Source organism: Podarcis erhardii (genome assembly GCF_964252035.2).
Source record: "Podarcis erhardii genome assembly, chromosome: 8".
Classification (NCBI taxonomy): domain Eukaryota; kingdom Metazoa; phylum Chordata; class Lepidosauria; order Squamata; family Lacertidae; genus Podarcis; species Podarcis erhardii.
Genome location: NC_138499.1, coordinates 9,144,067 through 9,166,819, shown reverse-complemented (window position 1 = coordinate 9,166,819; position 22,753 = coordinate 9,144,067). Strand labels below are relative to the sequence as shown.

The 22,753-nt window shown below is 43.3% G+C and overlaps 1 protein-coding gene across 5 annotated transcripts; it reads right to left on the bottom strand.

The window, feature by feature from the left end:
• Nucleotides 1–1,729: 1,729 nt before the first annotated feature.
• On the bottom strand, nt 1,730–21,394 carry LOC309348745 (solute carrier family 2, facilitated glucose transporter member 5-like). 5 transcript variants are annotated; one of them, XM_081874446.1, is made up of 13 exons: nt 21,292–21,394; nt 20,456–20,535; nt 18,166–18,261; nt 14,381–14,532; nt 11,189–11,313; nt 9,655–9,807; nt 9,435–9,560; nt 8,190–8,377; nt 7,178–7,288; nt 4,839–4,940; nt 3,834–3,909; nt 3,584–3,711; nt 1,730–1,968 (listed from the first exon to the last, which is right to left on the bottom strand). In XM_081874446.1, the coding sequence occupies exons 2-13, from the start codon at nt 20,498–20,500 to the stop codon at nt 1,795–1,797; spliced, it is 1,476 nt and encodes a 491-aa protein (XP_081730572.1). In that variant the 5' UTR covers nt 20,501–20,535; nt 21,292–21,394; the 3' UTR covers nt 1,730–1,794. The 5 variants fall into 5 exon arrangements, with proteins under 5 accessions (XP_081730572.1, XP_081730576.1, XP_081730573.1 ...); XM_081874450.1 differs by having other exon boundaries at nt 11,189–11,238; XM_081874447.1 differs by having other exon boundaries at nt 21,226–21,308.
• Nucleotides 21,395–22,753: the final 1,359 nt, after the last annotated feature.

Genomic DNA, 22,753 nt, shown 5'->3' with positions numbered 1-22,753 from the left:
TTCATGGCTGAATGACCTGCCCCTTTTTCTTGCACTGAAAAAGAAACTACGCTTTCTTCTTCAGATATGGAGAGTGCACCATTCTGTCCCGTGGAAGCAATTAAGCACTAGCAAATGTAATGTTTCTGAAGAACCCTTGATCAGGCAGAAAATATATCTGCAAGACTTGCACCTCTTTCCAAGAATTTTTGCTAGGAGGAGCACACCGATGAGTGCCACGTGCTGCTCTGAATTCAGGGAAGGATCGGTTGGATCTGCAATGTTCTCATTCCAGTCCCAAGCAGATGGAGAGTTTGACACACACACAACTACAGCTTTCCGTTTACAGTTGCCTTGACATAGACACAGACACTTGTGGTCCAAGACATCTGCCCATTAGATAGGAATCACAGCACTGTGATTGGAGAAAAAGGATAGCCCTGGTAAAATCAGTTCCTGATTGGAAGCTGTACTTCAAGGACAGGGAACTAGACCTGGGCCCAGATTGACAGGTGTATGGGTGCCCTATCGGTTGTTCACCTGGCATCATTATGACAGTGGGGCTGCCAATACCAACCAGAAAATTGGCACCAACAGCTTGCTTTGAAAGGGGAGGGCTTCCTTCCCTCCCTCCCTCCTTCCTTCCTTCCTTCCTTCCTTCCTTCCTTCCTTCCTTCCTTCCTTCCTTCCTTCCTTTCTTTATATTTGTGTTTATTACCCTTTTCTTCCAAGGAGCTAAAAGTGGTGCACATGGTTCTGTTCTTCACCATGCCATCCTTACAACTACCCTTTGAGGTTGGTTAGGTTGAGAGATGGTGACTGGCCCAATGTCACCCAGCGAGCTTCCCGTCTGAGTGGGGATTTGAACCCTGCAGTCTCCCAGGTCGTAGTCCAACACTCTAACCACTACACCACACTGGCTCTCAGGAGATGGCTTCTGGTCCCATCAGCCGATTGATGGAGAGAACAATCCTTTCAGAAGTCTCTGTGTAAGTGGATTGAATGCAAACCACTTGAGGACAGAAGTCAAAGGGCTGGTTCTCCACACTCATGAGACGATTGATAGTCCTTGTAAGTGGTTTACATTCAGACTGTGAATTTACTTCAGACTACTTAGGACATGAGCAGCAATCCAATTAGGTCAAAAGGCAGGCAGTGTCAGCTTAATACTGAGGTTTCATAAATAGGGAGTTAAGCCTGAGTTAAGCCTTACATGAGGGAATTGGTCCTTCAGATATTGTTGGGCCCCCAACTCCCATCTCCCATGAATTTTGACTATGCTGAGTTCAGCAGATATATATTAGTCCAATAATTTCAGGAGGGTCATTCCTGAGAAGTTATCCCCAGCATGAGTTACGCACTTCTCCATCTTTCCTTACAGGAATCGACTCAGACTTAACAGGCCTCTGTTTCCTAAGCTGCCATTGCTGCATATCAGTAACAAATAAATAAAACTGAGCTGCAGCCAATTCCAGAGGTGCATCTAGTTCAGCCCAGCCCAGCCCAAATATCAGCCACGCAATATTCACAAACAACTGCAGAGGTCTAGAAGGGTAGCAGCCGATGAGGCATATGTTGCTTTCTTGAAATATTCCAGCTTTCACAGAAAAGCCAGGAAACTGGGGTGGGGTGGGATGAGAAAAGAAGGTCTTGTCTTCAGCCCAGGAAGGAAGTTGCTACTATTGAAATTTAGCCAACTGGGCATAAAGAGTTGAAGGATAACAGTAACTACTCTTTTGGAATCCTTCCATTAGTCTTAAAAATCTATTTAATAGACAAACAAACAATCTGCCGAAAAGGGTGCTTCCTGAGTTTCTACTTTTCCGCCTGCTTCTGGATGTGGATCTTCACTGCCTTTTTCAACGCCGTGCGTCTCCTGATACCGACAAAGGTCCTGTTTTTCGTTTCTGGGACATACCGGAAGATATAAAACATTGTGGCTACAGAGATAGGCCAGAAAAGAAGGAAAATGAAGGCTCCAATATATGCCTAGAGATGAAAGAAAAGGAGAGGGGAGGAAAGAATCAGAATCTTTTTATTTGCCTGTTGTACAAATATTCTCCTTGACTTTTCCCCACAAGAAGAAGAAGAAGAGTTTGGATTTGATATCCCGCCTTTCACTCCCCTTCAGGAGTCTCAAAGCGGCTAACATTCTCCTTTCCCTTCCTCCCCCACAACAAACACTCTGTGAGGTGAGTGGGGCTGAGAGACTTCAAAGAAGTGTGACTGGACCAAGGTCACCCAGCAGCTGCATGTGGAGGAGCGGAGACGCGAACCCGGTTCCCTAGATTACGAGACTACCACTCTTAACCACTACACCACACTGGCTCTCAAGGAGATCAAGACCAGTCATCCTCTTACCCTTGCTGCCATATTTGTGCCAGATGGCAGTTCAGGATGAGGGGTAGATTGTGAACCAGCTCCCGGCATTTCTGCCCCATACTGGCCCACCTCGGTTTTGCTTCATGTTGTCTTGCACATTGAGTGTTGGGACCTTCCTGCTGCTACCACTTGTCCCAGAACCTTGCCAGTCCACCCAAAAACCTAGCGAAGTCTTTCTTGCCTTGGAAGGAACTATTGGTCTTGGAGGTAGGCTATGCAGAGTCCTCCCTACTGTTGTGCTGCTTGCTAATTATTGAGTGACCACTACCCTTATTACCAGGGGTGGCCCATGACATTTCAGCACCTGAGGCGAACCACAGAACCGCATGCACATCCCACTGGGGAAGAAGGGGCAAGATCTGTATCAGAAACAGGGTGGTGGTGAAATAAAGATCTACATCAGGAAAGCAGCAGCACCTCCTTTTCGCCAAGAGGTCAGTGTAGAGGTGGCATGGTGTGTGTGGGGGGCCCAGATCCGGTCTCCAAGCTGTGCATGCTACAGCTGTTGCTGCCACCATTCCTCTGTTGTAAGGAATAATGACTGGTGTCTCTCTTCCTTGTGGCGAGACAAAACTATTCACAGTTATGAACACATAACACTGCCTTCTACAGAGACAGACTGCCTGTCCATCTAACTTGCTATTGTCTATGCTGCCCAGCAGGTCTTTTGAGGGCTTCCATGGAGGTGTCAGGCGTTCATTCTGGGACCTTCTGCATGCAAACCATGTGCTCTGTCAGTGAGATGTGGGTTATCACCTGAGAGCACGAGTGATTTGCCCAAAGACATGGGTTGTTCATGGGCTTCATGACCAACTGGGCATTTGAACCCCAAGCCTACCTACTAAATGTAGAAGCCGTGGCCATCTAGAAGCCGGAGGGTTCCAACTCCCATAAGCTCTAGCAAGGATGGCCATTATGGAGAGATGTTAGAATTTACAACCCAGCAACATCTGGAAGGGCAATGTTTTCCCATCCCTACACTGAACCCAGGTGACAAACGTATGCTGTATATTTCTGAAACAATCTAACATTCAGCTTTAACAAAACACACTGACGGTTGGGGAAGGGGAAGGAATAATGGCGGATAAATCAAAATCACTCTAAGGACATGGCTTCACTTGTGGGTTTGGAGGGGGACAATAATGGTGTGGGAAGGGGTTGAGCTTAGTTTTGTGACTGAAACGATGCGCTCTTTATCAAACTGACATTCAAAATCACTCACCTCCACATAAATGGTTGTCATGTCTGCAAGATAGCTCGTTAACCAATGCACTATTCCTGCAATCACAAGGGCTGATGACCGAGATGACTGAAGAAACAACTCCATCACAATTACAGTTGGAATAGGACCTAAGTAGAGAGAAATGATTCAGAGAAATGAATACCATCTTTTCACCTTTTGGAGGGAATATCTATTGTATTCATATCTTTTGCATCATCTAAAGAGCACAGCACATCATCTGAGCACTTACCTGTTCCTAAGCCTTCTCCAAAGATGAACAAGTGGTCAACAACTGAGCTGAAATACACCATTTCTGGGAAGGTGGCCTGTTGAAGAAAGTAGGGTAGTATTTCCATTACATACCGGGGGTCATTTACACCTGGATTTCATGTGTCCATATTTAGGCATCATTTTCCACATGTAAAAGGTAAAGGACCCCTGACAGTTAAGTCCAGCTGCGAAGGGCTCTGGGGTTGCGGCGCTCATCTCGCTTTACTGGCTGAGGGAGCTGATGTTTGTCCGCAGACAGTTTTTCTGGTTCATGTGGCCATATACTTTCCCATATATTCTGTAAATAGTATCTGGTCTTCTTTACATCTTTCATCGTTTTGGTTTTATTCCAGTGCTCACCCCTGCTAACTCCACATATTCTAACAGTTTAATATGCCAGACTTCTTTCATTGGCACTTTATCATTTTTCCATTTTAGTGCTTATAATATGTGGGCAGCCATTGTGGCATACAGAAACAACTTTCTTTCTTTATTGGAAACTTCTGTTGTTATTAACCCCAGCAGTAGTGCTTCTGGGTTTTTAACAAAAGGTTTTTTTTTAAATCATTTCCCAATAATTTTAAATTATGCTGCGTGGCCACCACATGTGGTAGAAGGTTCCTTCTGTTGTTTTACACTTCCAGCAGTTACCTTTTATTGATTTTGACATTTTTGCTAATCTGTTGGTTGTCAGATACAACTATATCTTCATAATTTTTCTCTATTAAGCAATTATCATCTCTTATTCCATAGAACTGCTGGCCCACAGAGTGAAGATCTCTTTGAGATCACTTGCCTTGGAGTGGAACGCCCATCTGACTTTCACAGGGAAGATCAGAAAATGGAAAATATTTCAAGAAAATAAATGTTCTGTCACATCTACTGCCTACTTGCACAGTCCTTTGTAGCTGTTACAGAGGAAGGAACAGAGGCAAAGAGCAGAACCCTTAGTCATTCTCAGTTCCAAATGTCACCAATCACAAACCTGTAGTTCTAGGCTCAGGGTTAACAGAACACAGGAAATTATACACATTCCAAAGCCAATGAGAAGTATCAACCTGTGGCCCTTAGAATCAGTGAGATAGACCTAAAGAGTATAAAGAGAAAGAAAAAGATCCTCTTAGCTACAAGCTAGTTAGCTTATGCCTTTACCTGTACAGCTGGCAGAAAGCACCATTAAAGATAAAATTAAATGCATATATATGAACAAGTCATGCTGAAGAAATCCTAGCTTGGTTTCTCTCCCTGCTAATGACACTTTTGGAATTCTTTGAGTGTGTCAGTATAAGAAAGCATAAACGATGCATATTGGGGCAATTCTCCCCACTAAAATCTCCCCACTACACGGTGGGCAGCTCAAGGAAAATGTTGTCCCCAGCACATGGCAGCTGTGGAAGAAAGTGAATTCTCTGTAAGGGATCAACAGGGAGGAGACTGAAGATAAAACTCCTGAAGTAATAATGGCATTAGACAAAATTTTCACAACAACAATATCACAGCATTGGAAAAAGTGCAGAAGAGTCCAGCCATGATTATAAGGTCAAATAGTTCAGTTGCTTAAAGTATGGTGCTGATAACAGCAAGGTTGGAGGTTTGATCCCCATATGGGACAACTGCATATTTCTGCATTGCAGGAGATTGGATTAGACTCAGGATCCCTTCCAATGCTATGATTCTATGAAGTAACTCCCTGGTTTGGAAACAGTTGAACATTGGGGCAGGAGATTCGTTTAGGGAAGAAAAAAAAGCAAAGCAAGGGGTCACACGGTAGAGGTGTACAGAGATATTTTAGCTAGCAGTCTTTAGGTAACAACTGCATCCCAGGCTCATGAGGTATGCCAGGATGAGCAGCTTAGGATGCAATGAGTCCCCTGGCCTCAATTACCCAACCCCAGCTCAGCCAAAGATACAGGTTGGTGGAACTGGGAGCAGCGTAAGTTCCAAAAAAGGGGATATTCTGGGTGTGTGGAAGGGATGGGACCAGAGAGTGGTGACTTAAGCACATTCAGCCCAGTCACGTGACCTGGCAATGTGGCATAGAGTGCTATTTTAAAGGCTTGTTCAACAACAACAACATTTTATTATTTATACCCCACCCATCTGGCTGAGTTTCCCCAGCCACTCTGGGCGGTTCACAGGACATATCAGAACATATTAAAACATCAAACATTGAAAACTTCCCAATACAGTTTATTTCCTTGACATCTGAAGGGTGGGTGTTCCACAGGGAGGGTGACTCTACCGAGAAGGCCCTCTGCCTGGTTCCCTGTAACCCCACTTCTCACAGTGAGGGAAGACCCTTGGAAGAGAATCTCAATGTATGGACTGAATGATGGGGGAGGAGATGCTCCTTCAGGTATACAGTGGTACCTCGGGCTACCAACACTTCAGGTTACATACGCTTCAGGTTACAGACTCTGCTAACCCAGAAATAGTACCTCGGATTAAAAACTTTGCTTCAGGATGAGAACAGAAATCGTGCTCCGGCAGCACGGCAGCAGCAGGAGGCCCCATTAGCTAAAGTGGTGCTTCAGGTTAAGAACAGTTTCAGGTTAAGAACGGACCTCCGGACCGAATTAAGTACTTAACCCGAGGTACCACTGTACTGGTCTGAGGCCATTTAGGGCTTTAAAGGTCAGCGCCAACACTTTGAATTGTGCTCAGAAATGCACTGGGAGCCAATGAAGATTCTTTAGAACCTGTGTTATATGGTTCCGGCGACCACTCTCAGTAACCAGTCTAGCTGCTGCATTCTGGATTAGTTGTAGTTTTTGGGTCACCTTCAAAGATAGCCCCACGTAGAGCGTGTTGCAGTTTCCCCTCTGCCATGATTAAGCAGAGCAGCAGCAATCCTATAACTGGATGTCATGTACCTTGACACCATGTAAATGTACACCGACTTGCTCTACACGAGCTTCTTCTGTATAGGATTGCTCCCTTCTGCTTTCTCAAAGGATCTTGGGAACTGCAGTTCTATGATAGACGGATGTGAGTTTTCTTTTCTATCTCAAGTGAAGAAAAAATAATAACATCAAACATATTAAAACAAATTTGAAAAGGGATTTCTTTTTTAAAAAATAACCTGCTTCAGTCAATTTGCGTTTTCCATGAACCGCATTTAAATCTATGGAGTTCTCTTAGAAAGAAGAATGAGGGAACCTTCATAGACCTACAATTCCCATGATTTATTGAGAGTGGAGGGAGCTGTTGCACCATAAATAGCCATGGAAGGGATGTAAACGGTCACAGCAAAGACCGGTCCTTTTAAGAAGACTGATTTTCAAGAATTAGAAAGCAAGAGAATAAAAACCTGGGGAGACTTACCGTAAATGCAGTTGCACAGCAATAAAAAGCAACTCCGCCTATAACAGTAAGCTGGAGGTTATCTAATTCTACTCCCATAGCCAGGTAGATTCTTTCTGAGTAATAGTATGCCTGAAATCAGACCAACACAATGGAAAGCCTTGAGTGACTGGAAGAAACAACTGGTGGTCACCTAAGGTTATTAGAAATTGAAGACTCCGCTTTGGGCTAATGTGAGAAACAGGATGTTGAACTCAGTGTTCTGATTCTGCAATGTTCTTTCTCTCTCTCTTTTTGGACTGAACCTTGTATGTCAGCTACTCTTAGTCTAGAAGATAAACTACTTCCAGGTTCCTTGTGACCCAGTGTGGTGTAGTGGTTAGAGTGGTTAGACTAGAACCTGGGAGACAAGGGTTCAAATCCCCACTTGCCCATGAAGCTCACTGGGTGATCTTGGGACAGTCAATGACTTCACACAGATACAGGGAATTACTGAGCACAATTTATCATTTATATGGGGCAGGACTTACTTTCCCCTCTCCCAATTTTTTTTATGGACACCCATGTTTCCAGGAGAACATGACCATTCATGATGGAAGAGACACCCAGATGTTTTGGGATAAATCCACCCATTATTCCACACATTATTGTTGATGACTGATTTGGTTATATTTGTTGTTATGTACTATTTTATAAGTTGTAAGCTGCCTTGGGCATGGATTTAACAAATAAAATGAGTGAGTGAGTGAGTGAGTGAGTGAGTGAGTGATTCCTAATCATTAGCCATGCTGGCTGGAGGTGATGGGAACTGGGGTCCAACAACATTGGCTGGGCCACAGATTTCACAGTAGGGGTTTAGATAGTCCCAGCCCCTGGAATAGAATCCGGAGAACAAAACAGCTCCCTTGGAGAAAAGATCTAGGGCATTCCTCGAGACAAAAAGTGATAACTGGTGCCTCTGAACTTGGTTTGAAATGGACCCTCATTTTACCAGGCTCACCCTCCTAACATCTTAGGATCTTGCTTTCCTTACCGAATTGAGGGCATTGAGGTGTTCTCCACCAATCAAGGCAACTATGGGGAACACTTCTCGTCGTAGGCTTGGGGTCCTCAGCAGTTTTATAGGATTCATATTCTTTTCTGCCTTCTCAGTGATGTCCTCCAGCTTCAGCTCTTGTATCTCATCCTCCACATCATCCCTTTCTCTTAGCTTCTTCAGTGCTGGATTGGAAAGGATTAGACGTCAATGGAGGAAACTTCCCCAATAGCATACAAATCACTATGGCTAACCTGACCCAACAACCAACCCTCCTCCCTCAACAAACAAGCCACACTGCAGTCAACTGAATGCAGCCAACCAAGCTCGGGACCCCCTAATCTCTCACTTTAACAATAAAATGAAATGCATAAACAAAAGACCTACCCACATGATGCTGACACAAACCTACTAAACTAATAATGAGCAACAGAACAAAAGAACAATAACACATCTCTCTCCCCCTTGCTTTTCCCCAAATGCAAGATGTCTATGACAAAAGTGTCTCTCACTATATGTAAATGAACTGTGAAAAAGACTATGAATTGAAATTGGAGGCAGTAGATGTTCGTTTCCCTCTTTATCTGTTTTGTAATATAAAAAACTTGAATAAAAATTAATTAAAGTACATGGCTACGCATAAGCTAAGACATTGTCTGAATGCCTGCCAGGGCCCCTTGGCTCTCATTTTGAAAAACTGGGTGGGCACAGTCATCTGAATAGTTCTTGTTCCAAGTGATGGGCAAACAAGAGGGCACTTCAACAAGTAGGCTGAGTCTGTTTATTGCAGTGCATCTGACAGTGTGTCCTTGGACACTGGACCTGAATCTGTATGGCCAGCTCACTGTCCAACTCAAGTTTTGTGTATCTCTGGTTGCTGGAGCAATCTGTCCCTCCTCCGCTAGGATGTCCAACACCAGTGGAGTACAAACGTCTCCAAGCAGACTGCTTCCCAGCAACAGACACAGAGAGCAGATCCCATTCCTCATCTCCCTGTGAGCAGCCCTGCCACAACATCTCCATGTGGTTCATGGAAATGGGTTGTAGTTTAAATCCTATTCAGAGTAAACGTATTGAAATCAATGTACCTAGGTTAGTCATGTTTATTTACTTCATTGGATCTGTTCTGAGCAGGACTAGTATTGGATTCCACCTCACATGTATCTGCTTTGCTACAGAATGGATGTTGATAACTCTATATTAAGAAGATTAATAGAAACTATACAATTCAGAATATTTTACCTTGTCTTGCACTTACTACATCCTTCCTCTGGATGAAAAGATACCTAGGACTTTCAGGAAGGTAGGGCAGCATGAAACTCTGAAGTACTGGCATGATTACAGGAAAGGTTGCCAGAATTGAGAAACCTAAGCAAGGAGATAGTGTGATGATAATGCGGGGGGAAACTATGCTGGAACATTTTATATGCTTTAAGCCAAAATATTAATGCTTTTGAATTACCTTGTGGGGCCCCAAGAAGTTGCTTAAGAGCAAGTATCTCAAACAACAGATAACCGAGAGAAGAAAACAGATGATGCATCATGGTTATGCCTCCCCTCAGGCTTTTAGGGGAAATCTCAAGAAGATACAGAGGGACAACACCGAAGATTATTCCTGGTTTGATGATAAATTAAAGCACAATTCACAATGAGTGTGTGGCATAATGTGCAGAAATGTATAAACAAGTGTATGATTTCAAGGGATAATTCACAATATACACATGATCTGATGTGCAGAAATGCATAGGCATGTTTGCATGGCACAGTGAGTCAAATAGGTAGATTCCTATGATGTCATGATGTCCCCTGTTGGCTACTGCAAAATGTCATTCTGTCCTTCACAACTTGTATGTATGGCCAGTGAGTCAAACTGCAAGGTGAGATGGCATTTGACACCATAGATATGAAGATTTTGCCCACATGTAGCACTAAGCAAAATTGAGCCCCGCATGAACACAGAAAGGTGTTCTCAGCTGCTGCCTCTCAACTTTGAAAATTTCTTCCCCATGCTTCTTGCCAAAGCCAGAGCATTTGACACCATAAATATGATGATGTAATCAAACAACACTGCTTCCCACAGTGTAGAATAATTTGCGCGCAAATTACCACATGGCAAATATTTTATGTTAAACAAAACAAAACATCAAACTCATTTCTGCACACAAAAGTTTCTTTGCAGGATATTCACTTCATTTCATTTATTCTTCTTTCTTGGGCTTCTGTGAATATCTTTTTCAACTCAAGGTTGAAAACCTAGACTGGGTGAAATTGCACTAACAGCTTGGGCCATGTCTCGAGTTGTCCATCCCCCATGTCTGGATTCTTTTCCAGGTTAGCACACCAGTTGTACTGGGTTGTTAGAAACAGTCCATCTATCTGGGAATTCCCTTGGCTAGTTGATCTGGGCATGATTGCCCGCCAAAACCTTCTGTTCAAATGGACCAATCAGAGGCCCTTATTGCTGGTCAGTGCCTTGCTGGTTAGCCATGCATTGTCTGCTTTCATGCCCGGCTCACTGGTGATGCATTTAAGCCAGCTCCACTGAACACACTCAACGCAGTTGGCAGAAGAGCCAAAGGAAGAAGTAGACCAAAGACTGAAGATTGTGGATATCAGATTGTGGATGGAGTCCTGTCTCATTGGACTGGTTGCCAAAACTCTGAAATGGTTTCAACCTTCCCGCAGGAGGCTGGAACGGATATACAGTACACCCAATGCCTGAGCCAAAGTTCCACCTACATCTGTAGCCAATAAAGTTGTGGCCATTTTTAAACCAGATTGTTGTCTGAGTTCATCTTATCACCCCTTAATAAACAACTATATGACATTTAGAAGACATCTGAAGGCAGCCCTGTTTAGGGAAGTTTTTAATGACTGATGTTTTAATGTATTTTTAACCTTCTGTTGGAAGCCGACAGATGCGTGGTGTAGAAATATTATTATTATTACTACCAGGGGATAGGTGGCAAGATGCTGAATCCAGGACCCTGACTCACCTGAACATATTCCACTATAGAAGAAGGTGAAGAGGATGCATCCATAGAATCTTATCTGACGCGAAAAAAGCAATATCACAGAAGAGGTAATGCATAAAAAGTTAGTTATCACTAATGCACCTTTCCTGCAAAGACAGTAAAAGGGGGTTGGGGGAGGGGGTGCGATACCAAGGAATGTAAGGTACTATCGAAAGATCAGACAATTGAGAAAAACTATGGAATTGTAAGACAGTCAATAATGTTTGGGGGATAATTTCTTAGGGTTTTGCTAGTTTTGAAAAGAGACAGAACATACCCAAGGCACTGAAGTTCATACTCCCAAGCCTGGTAAAATTGCCCAGGAACCCTTTACTGCCCCCCCCCCCACCTACAGATTTCAGGAGACAGTGCTCAAAGTCATATATATATATATATATATATATATATATATATATATATATATTTGCTTTCGTAGATTTTCACGGGTACAGGAATGCAGGTTTTGGTGTCCTCGGGTGTCTTCCCGTGTAAAAGTTGGGGTGTCTAGGCGACGTTTCGACGAGGTCTCACTCGTCATCTTCAGGCTGGTGCTTTCGGCTTCTTGTTACTGGAACAGAGCAGGATCTCAGTGTTTGAGTTCCTATAAATACTGTAGAGGGGGTGTGGTGTATAGCCTCCAATGTTCTGGGCAGAGAGGAAGTTCCCAGGCTAGTGTGCCTTTTCTTCTTTTGTTCCTTAATTACTTGAGAGATATCTTGAGTGATTTCTTGAGTGATATCCTGAGTACCACTTAGGTGGGTCATTAGGTGTGGATTAGTTGTTAAAGTCTTTGTGTCTTGACCTCTTGAACTTTGTGAAGAGAATAATCATGGAAGCCATCGAGATAGAGAAACACCCTCACAACATGAACAAGCGTGACGACACATCCCGCTTGCCAGACATCTGGAAATTAGCCCTCCCCACAAAAACTGACACCAGATCCAGAGGCACACAGAACGCCAACACCAATCAACCACACCAGACCCAAACCCAGACCCTCTCCACAGATGAATTACAGACACCATCCAGTAGCCAATCCATGGTGGCACCTCCGGATGCTGCACCCCCCTGCAATCCCTACACAGATCTGGCTGACACAAGCCACAAAACCACAGCTCGCCCCTATACACGAAGCCAAGCCAGAGCACAACTAAGTACAGTACAGCCATCTTCTCAGGAAAACTCTTCACAAAGTTCAAGAGGTCAAGACACAAAGACTTTAACAACTAATCCACACCTAATGACCCACCTAAGTGGTACTCAGGATATCACTCAAGAAATCACTCAAGATATCTCTCAAGTAATTAAGGAACAAAAGAAGAAAAGGCACACTAGCCTGGGAACTTCCTCTCTGCCCAGAACATTGGAGGCTATACACCACACCCCCTCTACAGTATTTATAGGAACTCAAACACTGAGATCCTGCTCTGTTCCAGTAACAAGAAGCCGAAAGCACCAGCCTGAAGATGACGAGTGAGACCTCGTCGAAACGTCGCCTAGACACCCCAACTTTTACACGGGAAGACACCCGAGGACACCAAAACCTGCATATATATATATATATATATATACGAAAGCATATATATCTACGAAAGCATATATATATATATATATATATATATATATATATATATATGGGCTAGAAACTTGATATTTGCTGCCATGCTAGGTAAATTCTCTTACTTGGAGGACAGTGATGAAAGAGCATGAAATATTCTGCATAGACATACAGTGGTGCCCCGCAAGACGAATGCCTTGCAAGACGGAAAACCCGCTAGACGAAAGGGTTTTCCGTATTGGAGGTGCTTCACAAAATGAATTTCCTATGGGCTTGCTTCGCAAGACGAAAATGTCTTGCGAGTTCCTGTGGTTTTTTTTCCCTCCCCCCCCTTTTTCTAAGCCACTAAGCCGCTTATCAGCTGATCCGCTAAGCCGCTTATCAGCTGATCCGCTAAGCCGCTAAGCCGCTTATCAGCTGATCCGCTAAGCCGCTAAGCCGCTTATCAGCTGATCCGCTAAGCCGCTAAGCCGCTTATCAGCTGATCCACTAAGCCGCTAAGCCGCTTATCAGCTGATCCACTAAGCTGCTTATCAGCTGATCCGCTAAGCCACTTATCAGCTGATCTGCTAAGCCGCTAAGCCGCTAATAGCGCTAATCCACTAAGCCGCTAATAGGGTTGCTTCGCAAGACGAAAAAACTGCAAGACGAGGAGACTCGTGGAACGGATTCTTTTCGTCTTGCGAGGCACCACTGTATGTGCTCTACAACTGACATGGCCCTTCTCCTATTGGCATACTAGAAAGTCTGCACACTCATATTAGGTCTTACGCCAGATACTGTTGAATGGTCACTTTAAAATGTGAAGGTTCATTATTATTTCACAAGTTGTGTATGTCTTTAAGAGCCAGGGCCAAGGCAGATAACAAGACCCAGTCTTGCAGCTGTGAAACATAGCAGGTGCTGCTGAGCTGTGTTAATCAAGCTGTGTCAGCAATTGGGCATAGTATATAAGGAGCAGCACCTAGCTCTCCCATTACCCTGGGGGATGGGTTGGTGGTTGGGTCTGGTTTGTTGTTGATGTATTTAGTGTATAAGGAGTTTTAGTTTTTGTTATTAAAGCCTTGTTTAAGTTATTTTTGAGTCCCTTGTTTTAATGCATGGTCTCCCCAGCAAGCTCTCTGCAGGGCTACTAAACTGCAAATAGCCATCATTGTTTAAAACCACATTGGTAGGATTAACTTGTATCTGGAGGGTGTCTTCCCACCTTCTTAAAAACAAAGATTCATTACCTGACTAATGGTCATCAAATAGGATTTGAGGGACCTCATTAGATCATACACTTTCTTTCCCTGCCACATCCCTCTCTGAAATGGCTAGTAATAGGTGAATGTGATGTGACATCACTAAAGTTCCCTCCTGCATTTCCCTTTACATGTGGTTGAATGTCTGGGCACGGGGAATGAAACCAGCAATAGTGATGACATTGTATCTTTTATTTGATGTTACTGGGGGGAGGGGCATGTAGGTCAGCAGCAACACCACCACCACCATGACAATCCTAGAATCATAGAATTGCAGAGTTTGAAGGGACCCCAGAGTCATCTAGTCCAACCCCCTGCAATGCAGGAATGAAGGACTAGTGTAGTTTACCTGTCAAGTGTTTATCTTTATACCTGCCAAATCTCTCCACCAACCAGCCAACAACAAGGGACCCAGCAATGTTTCCAAAGAACAAGAACGTCATTTCAGTTGTGATCAGGCTTATCTCAGAAATTTCGATCTGCACCTCAGTATATCCTGTTAAATTGAAAAACTCTCGAAGGTTCTGTGAGAGAAACACATAACGTTCAGGATTAGGACCTCTCTACAGATGACGTGGGGACGCGGGTGGCGCTGTGGGTTAAACCACAGAGCCTAGGACTTGCCGATCAAAAGGTCGGCAGTTCGAATCCCCGCGACGGGGTGAGCTCCCATTGCTCGGTCCCTGCTCCTGCCCTCCTAGCAGTTTGAAAGTACGTCAAGTGCAAGTAGATAAACAGGTACCGCTCCGGCGGGAAGGTAAACAGCATTTCTGTGTGCTGCTCTGGTTCGCCAGAAGCGGCTTAATCATACTGGCCACATGACCTGGAAGCTGTACGCTGGCTCCCTTGGCCAATAAAGCGAGATGAGCGCCACAACCCCAGAGTCGGTCACGACTGGGCCTAATGGTCAGGTGTGCCTTTACCTTTACCTTACAGATAATGTGACAGGAAAAACTAAAAGCACAAGAACTGTATGAAACCCTCAAGATCACGGCAGTCAGCCAAGCCCACATTCCCAGCACGTTCACACTCTTGTCTCAGTGACGTCTATGTTGGCTTAGTTCTGTCCACAGAATGGGAGTTGGAAGAATCCCCAAGGACATGCTCTAAGGGGGGGGGGTAGCTTTATCTTGTATGTTTACAGGTATGCTGTGAAATGCCCTGAGATCTACAAATGAAGGGCAGTATACTTTTAATAATAATAATAATAATAATAATAATAATAATAATAATAATGGGGGCAGGCAGGTGTGGGGGATTCCCTGTTCCTGAATGGGGTAATTGTGCCCCTGAAGGACTAGGTGCATAGCCTGGGAGTCATTTTGGACTCACAGCTGTCCATGGAGGTGCAGGTTAATTCTGTGTCCAGGGTGACTGTCTACCAGCTCCACCTGGTACGCAGGCTAAGACCCTATCTGCCCGCGGACTGTCTTGCCAGAGTGGTGCATGCTCTGGTTATCTCCCACTTGGACTACAGCAATGCACTCTACGTGGGGCTACCTTTGAAGGTGACCCAGAAATTGCAATTAATCCAGAATGCGGCAGCTAGACTGGTGACTGGGAGTGGCCGCCGGGACCACATAACACCGGTCCTGAGAGATCTACATTGGCTCCCAGTACGTTTCCGAGCACAATTCAAAGTGTTGGTGCTGACCTTTAATGCCCTAAGTGGCCTTGGTCCTGTATACCTGAAGGAGTGTCTCCACCCCCAGCGTTCAGCCCGGACACTGAGATCCAGCGCCGAGGGCCTTCTGGCAGTTCCCTCATTGCAAGAAGTGAGGTTACAGGGAACCAGACAGAGGGCCTTCTCCGTAGTGGGGCCCACCCTGTGGAACACCCTCCCTTCAGATGTGAAGGAAATAAGCAGCTATCCTATCTTTAAAAGACATCTGAAGGCAGCCCTGTTCAGGGAAGTTTTTAATATTTAATGCTGTACTGTTTTTAACATTTGATTGGGAGCCGCCCAGAGTGGCTGGGGAAACTCAGCCAGATGGGTGGGGTATAAATAATAAATTATTATTATTATTATTATTATTATTATTATTATTATTATTATGCTCTGCAGGCCTTGCTTGTTCATTTATTCAGAAAGAGCCAGTCATGCACCTACTTCTGATGCAGGTTGCATTCATAACTTGACCATAATGGTCCCTCAGTTTTTTATACAGAATAATTTTTTAAAGGCTCAGACTAAAAATCGACGTAGCTTACAAATTATAGGCCACCTACAACACAGACGAATCCAGTGGTGGTGTTTGAATTACAGTGGAGCAGTTGGGAGGGATATGGGGTGAAATGGAATGGAAGTTGTGCATTTTCACTGTGCATCCATGTACGTGAAGATTTGCATGTATGCGCAGCAGGGGCCAGATGAAAGCCCCACCCTAGTCAGAGATTGAGGTCTTCTAGAGCAGGGGTGGGGACCTTTATCATCCCATAAGATGCATTCTGCAATAAGCAGTCTTTCAGGGGCCGCATTCTGGAAGTCAGATTTTATCATGCTTTGTGTTAAAGTTTCATTTGATTGCTCTAAGAGATTATCCATTCTAGCAAGCAAGGAAGTATTGCAACAGTTCCAGCCTGGCTAAAGGAAATGTGAGGCAGGACTGATGAGAGGATTCATCTAGTGACTTCCCAAGGGCCAGAGAGAAAGAGGTTTAGGTGGCATGAAGTTCCCATCTTGTTGAGCTCATATATACCCATGAAACTTTAGAAAAGAGGAACCCCCACCCTCTCTCTGCAAAAGCAAATTTATGGTCAAGTAACAGAGTAAACTGTTGGAAAACTAGCCCCCTCGGGAGAGGCTGGCAACTGTCCCAGGCTCCCGGAGCTGTTTACCGGTGATCTCCCTGGCTGGCATCCCCGCAAGTCCAGGGTAGATCTTGATAGGTGACATTTCCCAGCTTGGAAAATGCACACCCCCTCCCTCCTTGCATACCAGCAAGAGAAAGGAGATAGTCAGAAGTCTACATCTCTACAGTTTATTTCTGACTTTACAGCTGTACAAAAACATGACCGATCTGCTCAGTCTCCATCGAGCAAGTGACACAGACTTCCTTTACATACGCAACAGGAAGGTCTCATATTACACACTGAACAAAGCTTTGTGAAGCCTGTGAACTTCCGGGAAGATTCTTTCCCACAGCTAGCCACATCATGTGATGTTTTCACCAAGCTGCCAGTTTGCAGCTGCGTTGTTCTCATATCGTAACATAAACCCCTTCATGAATCACTGGCTTGTCATAACGAAGGGGCTTGAATAACTCAGAGAAGCGGCGAGAATACTACTGGCCCAGAACTGGAAACAAGAACAAGTACCAACAATAGAGGAGTGGAGAACAAAGTTGATGGACTATGCAGAACTGGATAAATTGACAGGGAAGATCAGATATCTACAAGATCAAAAGTTTACCGAGGACTGGAGAAAGTTGGTGGACTATTGGGAAGAAATAAGTGATAGAGAAATAACGTTAGTGGCATTTAAAGAAGCTTTGTAACAGTCAAAGAGATATTGCAAAAAAGAAAAACAGGTTCTAAAAGGTTTTTTTTGAAAGGCAATAGTGAATTTAAGAACTGTGTACCTAAAAATCAAATTTGGATGATTGTCAGAGAGGCTGAGGGAAGTCCAAAATTGGAAAATTTGTTAAAGTTGAAAATGTGATATGTTATATATTTTATTGTGGAAACTAATAAAAAATTATTATTTTTTTTTTAAAAAGAATAACTCAGAGAAGCTATGAGCTATGCCGTGCAGGGCCACCCAAGATGGACAGGTCAGAGCCAAAAGTGTGCATAAAATGAATCCACTATTAAATGTAACAGTCAAAAATGGATTATATTAAAGAGAAATTGCTTGCACAAATCTCTACAGTAGTCAAAACGTAAGACAAAAAATGAGAAAGATTATTAAAAGAAATATTAAAGAGTTTTCTTTTCACACAAAAATCAGCATCTCGCTGCAGAAAGGTGAGAGACCAAATCTAAGATTGGGGAAATGAGAAACTGTTGAAACTGAAACTGGAAGATCCTTTCACCCCTACCATCAAATTACCCTGAACAAAATGTGGCCCTCAACAGAACAGAACAAAACAAAACACCCCCAGCCCTACTGTGTAACCCCTGCATTAAAAAGCCATCTCTACTGCATGCCATCTTACCATAGACGAAGAGTAGAGTACCCCCGTACTGAAACCATCATGATGTGATATGAGGCAGGAAGCCAGTGAAACCCAAATAAGCATCTTTGACAGGTCCTACAGAAAGGAACAGCATATACTGTGATGAGAATGGACAGGGCAAATATATGTGGACAGCTTCTGACATAGAACAGGGGTCAGCAAACTTTTTCAGCAGGGGTCTACTGTCCCTCAGACCTTGTGGGGGGCTGGACTATAATTTTTGGGGGGTAAATGAATGAATTCCTATGCCCCACAAATAACCCAGAGATACATTTTAAATAAAAACACACATTCTACTCATGTAAAAACACCAAGCAAGCCCCACAAATAACCCAGAGATGCATTTTAAATAAAAGGAAACATTCTACTCATGAAAAAACATGCTGATTCCCGGACCATCCGCGGTCCAGATTTAGAAGGCGATTGGACCAGATCCGGCCCCTGGGCCTTAGTTTGCCTACCCATGATATAGAAGTTTCACAAGCATGTGGGTATACTTTCTGTGCCATTGGGTTCTCTGATTGTGTGGATCCCATGTTTCAGATGTCAACACTGTGTGGACAGCAGGAGCACAGGGATAGATGTAACACTGGGGGAAGAGGCACAGTGCCCCTCCCTGATGCACCCGGGATTGCCCTACACCTATTTAACGACACATGAATAGGACTAGTGTCTACCACACTGTTCCTCTGCATCCTAACACTGAGAGCACATTGTTTCTGGCATCTTGCTGGAAGCACCCAAGTCATAATTGGCATATTACTAGTTTATTTCTCGTGTTTCTCCCCATTTGGAACATCAAGGTCCATTGCAACTCCCATCATGCCCCCAAGAAGCATGGATGTTCCTGGAAATATTCCTAAATACACTGTAAATACTGGAAATATGAGATCCAGATACCAAACGGGACCACATTTAGTTGGAAATGAGAATCCACATGTTCCTTGTCACCTTACCCTACCCACTTGTTCAAATTTTCAGATATCTCAATTTGTCTTCTCTGTTTCTCGCTCTGCAAAATTTGGTACCTGGAATCTATTTATATTCAATTAACAAAACAACAACAACACCTTTTTAAAGTTCTTCCCATGTTCACTCAAGCTCCAAAATACTGGGAAATTGAAACTGTTCAGGTTCACACCCTGAGCAGATGTGTGGTCTGTGCAATATGGATAGGTTATGGCATCCTACCTTGTGGTTAGTTCAAGCTTCACCACTACCTTGGAGCTGGGTGACTTTGTACAACAGAGCCAATAACAACACAAGCTGCCAATACACCTCTACTGCCAACCAAAACCATCCATAGAGATAGAGCTGAACGTGATCATCATCCAGTCCAAGCCCCTGCTTGGGGGTAAGATAGGCACAGCTGAAAGACTGGAATGAGGCAGATATTTATTAAGGGAAAAGGCTTCTCTTTGTTGGCACTTTGCTGATCAAATTCTCTCCCCAGCTATCCCAGGACCCACTCTGATGTTTGCTCAGCATGCAGCAAATCCCACCCACACACCCTGCCACAGCTGTTAGCTGTACATCTATTCTGCTGCTCTATTGTTTCTTGGTTATGACATTCCTACGAAATCACTTAGCTCAGGATTTTGATTTTGTAAATTATAATTTACATGATGGAGGTTAACATGGAAACATATTAAATAACACATTGCATTACATTGCATGAATAGAATGATGATATGAATTGATTACTATTAATAGTAATACATAATAGTGCAGAGGAGGATATTGTAACAATATAATGAATAATCTATTATATCCTAATGTTATTATACCTTAATATACTGTCTTATCAGTTCTTTATTATACTATATCAACATATTAATTAATCATAGAGATTTAATATATAATTAATATAATGTATTGCCTTGGATCCATGCATAGAGAAAACACAATGAGAGCTGTTCATTGGTACTACAGTACTCTAAGAACGACAAATTATGAGCTGAAGCTGGATGAGTTGAGGTTGGTTTAAATTGAATGAATGAGTGATTGAATGAATGAATGGATGGATGGATGGATGAATGCATTCTGGGGGCATGGTGAGGGCAGGACCAGAATGGGGAGACTTTGTATGGATCTTAAGCCCATTCAGCTAACACCAAGTTCTTGTGCATAAGCTTGCACCCTTAGAACAACAAATTCTGCATCAAACCCAAAGTAATATGGGATACCTTTTGGAAGCCTGGAAAAGATTTATGCATCAACTTAGATTTCCCATAAACCTCATTGTTTGGACAAAGTCCTCCAAGCTCACCCGTCTTCTTATTGCTGCATTGACGAGCTTCTTATTTTTAATCATGTTTGCTTCTGTAGCAGTCAGAAAATAAGGCTCGCCTGTTGGGGAAGAAGATAGTGTTTCCGATTTGCTCCAAGCACTAGATTGATACAGCAGGAGTAATTACGACATTTGTTGGATGCATTAGGATAACGGATGGACCTTCCTTGCTCTGCCTGGTGAATGAGTTGGTAAACGTTGTGACACATTAGCTTAGAGGAAGTTGGAATATGGAAAATAATCAAGTAAATGCTTGGTTTTTACTTGATCTTTCACTAGCTGCCTAAATTTTAACACTACTTTGCAATATTGTTTGCATTTCCAATTAAAAGCTAAAAGTCGCATTTCCTTTGGCTGAAGATCTTTTGATAAAGCTTATTGTTGTATAGTAACAGGAGCACAGTCATGCAGATCCTAGTAAACTGAGCATTGCTGCCTGACTTTTTGAATTCTCCTTGGAGATACAGTAAAGGATCTGCCATGATGAATTATTATTAATATGATTTATTTATTAAATTTGTATTTCATGACTTCACAGATTATTAGAGCACAACTGGTCATCACCAAATCATTGGCAGTGAGATAATCATGGCAGGGAACCATGTTAGTCCTCTTGCACTGACCCTTTTAATATTTGCTGAAATTCCTAAAGGATCTAGTACAGGAGCTATTGAGCCCAGTGTCATTGATTGTATAAATAACCACAGAACCGGCTACAGATGGAATCTGTCTATAGGCAGCCTCCCTACCTGGCTGTGAGGAGTATTAAGCATATTAGCATTTGTGGATGAGTAGGCAAGAGTTCACAAACTTACATTAGCTTTCTCTTAATTGTGAGGAGAGAGGAACGGAGCCAAGTCCTTTATATTGGAACAAAGCATTCAGAACTATGGCAGGGTGGTGAGAGCCAATCAGAGGATGGATGTCTGAAGGTTCCAGGAAGCTGTTGACAGTTGGGAGCAGAGATGATGCAATGTCTCTGCTTGCAGCGGAGAATGGTTTAGGGTTGCATTCTGACGATAAATTAATGTGGGTTGTTTGGTGGGACGATAGGTCTAGAATTCCAAATCTGGGAAGTGATTGAGCTATGAATCTGGAAGTCCTCATCTGGCATGATTGCATAGGTGGCCCTAGACAGACTACATTCTCTCTCCACCTGCAAGATGGGCTGAATCATAGTGACCCACCTTCCAGTGTGGTTCTGAGGATCACAATATGATGTCCTGGAAGTGATGGTAAATTGCTTTATACAAATGCTACATCTCATGTAGCTTCCAACGTTTCACGTTTCAAAATAGAGAGCTGTTTTTTTTTGGGGGGGGGGGAACATGTCAGTTCTCATGCTGGGTATCCATGCTCTAACCACTGCCTTTCCCTGCCAATCCTGGTCTTCTCAACCGGAGGCTCTTTTACCAGCGAGCATATGGTGCAACTCTATATTAGCCACTCCTCCATTGATAGGGTCAGCCCAATCCTGTCTAGAGCATGATGGTCTTGGTTTCTTGCAACCTCTGAAAGAGACTTTGCCATAGTCAGTGCAATATCATTTGACCTATCCTTCAGAAGGTATTTAATATGGGAGGCTTCAGATTCCCCCCACATTTTGCTAGTAAGGGTTTGATCAGTTGATCCCCGAATTAGAACATATTCCTTTCCTAGGAATAAGCAATTACTTAATCTCCTTTACGGCGCTCTCTCTCTCTCTCTCTCTCTCTCTCTCTCTCTCTCTCTCCACATAGATAGACATGGACATAGACATAGACATAAACATAGACATAGACATGTTACCCTTAGGTAAGAACACTGACAAATTGTGGAAAAATGGGCCCAGAGTTTTAGTTTGCTTGTTGTGCTAGACACCTTTGAGGATGAAATGGATTTGACAGCTGATTTACAGACCTCAAAACTCCAATGGTTGCACCCCTGCAGTTATTCTCTGGAATTCTGGCAGGATTCATTGCCATCAAAAGGGAAAAACTTGCTTGCAAATTTCTTCACCTGTTTTTTTTTATGTTTCCACCTTGAAATCTAAATGTAAGGGTGTCCAAGACAAGAGTCACTGGACCTATTGGTTTAAAACCAGTATAAAATGGTTACCATGTCTGAATAGTTTGTTCATTTCTCTCAGAAATAGCAATCCACAGCCATTTTTAGGAATTTCCAAATAGTAAAAACAAACAAACAAACAAACAAACAAACAAACAAAACAAACAAACTAAAACCGGAAAATGCAAGTGATCCCCAAACCATACTGGTTACCCTTGTGGGGAAATTAAT

What these genes read in the sequence shown, in the direction of transcription:
- LOC309348745 (XM_081874446.1), bottom strand. Translation starts at nt 20,500, where the DNA reads ATGATTAAAAATAAGAAGCTCGTCAATGCAGCAATAAGAAGACGG. An exon ending in ACCTCAATGCCCTCAATTCG is followed by an intron (nt 7,289 to 8,189) that starts GTAAGGAAAGCA and finishes GTCTGATTTCAG; the next exon opens with GCATACTATTACTCAGAAAG. An exon ending in CCCTGAGCCTAGAACTACAG is followed by an intron (nt 3,910 to 4,838) that starts GTTTGTGATTGG and finishes TTTCTTCAACAG; the next exon opens with GCCACCTTCCCAGAAATGGT.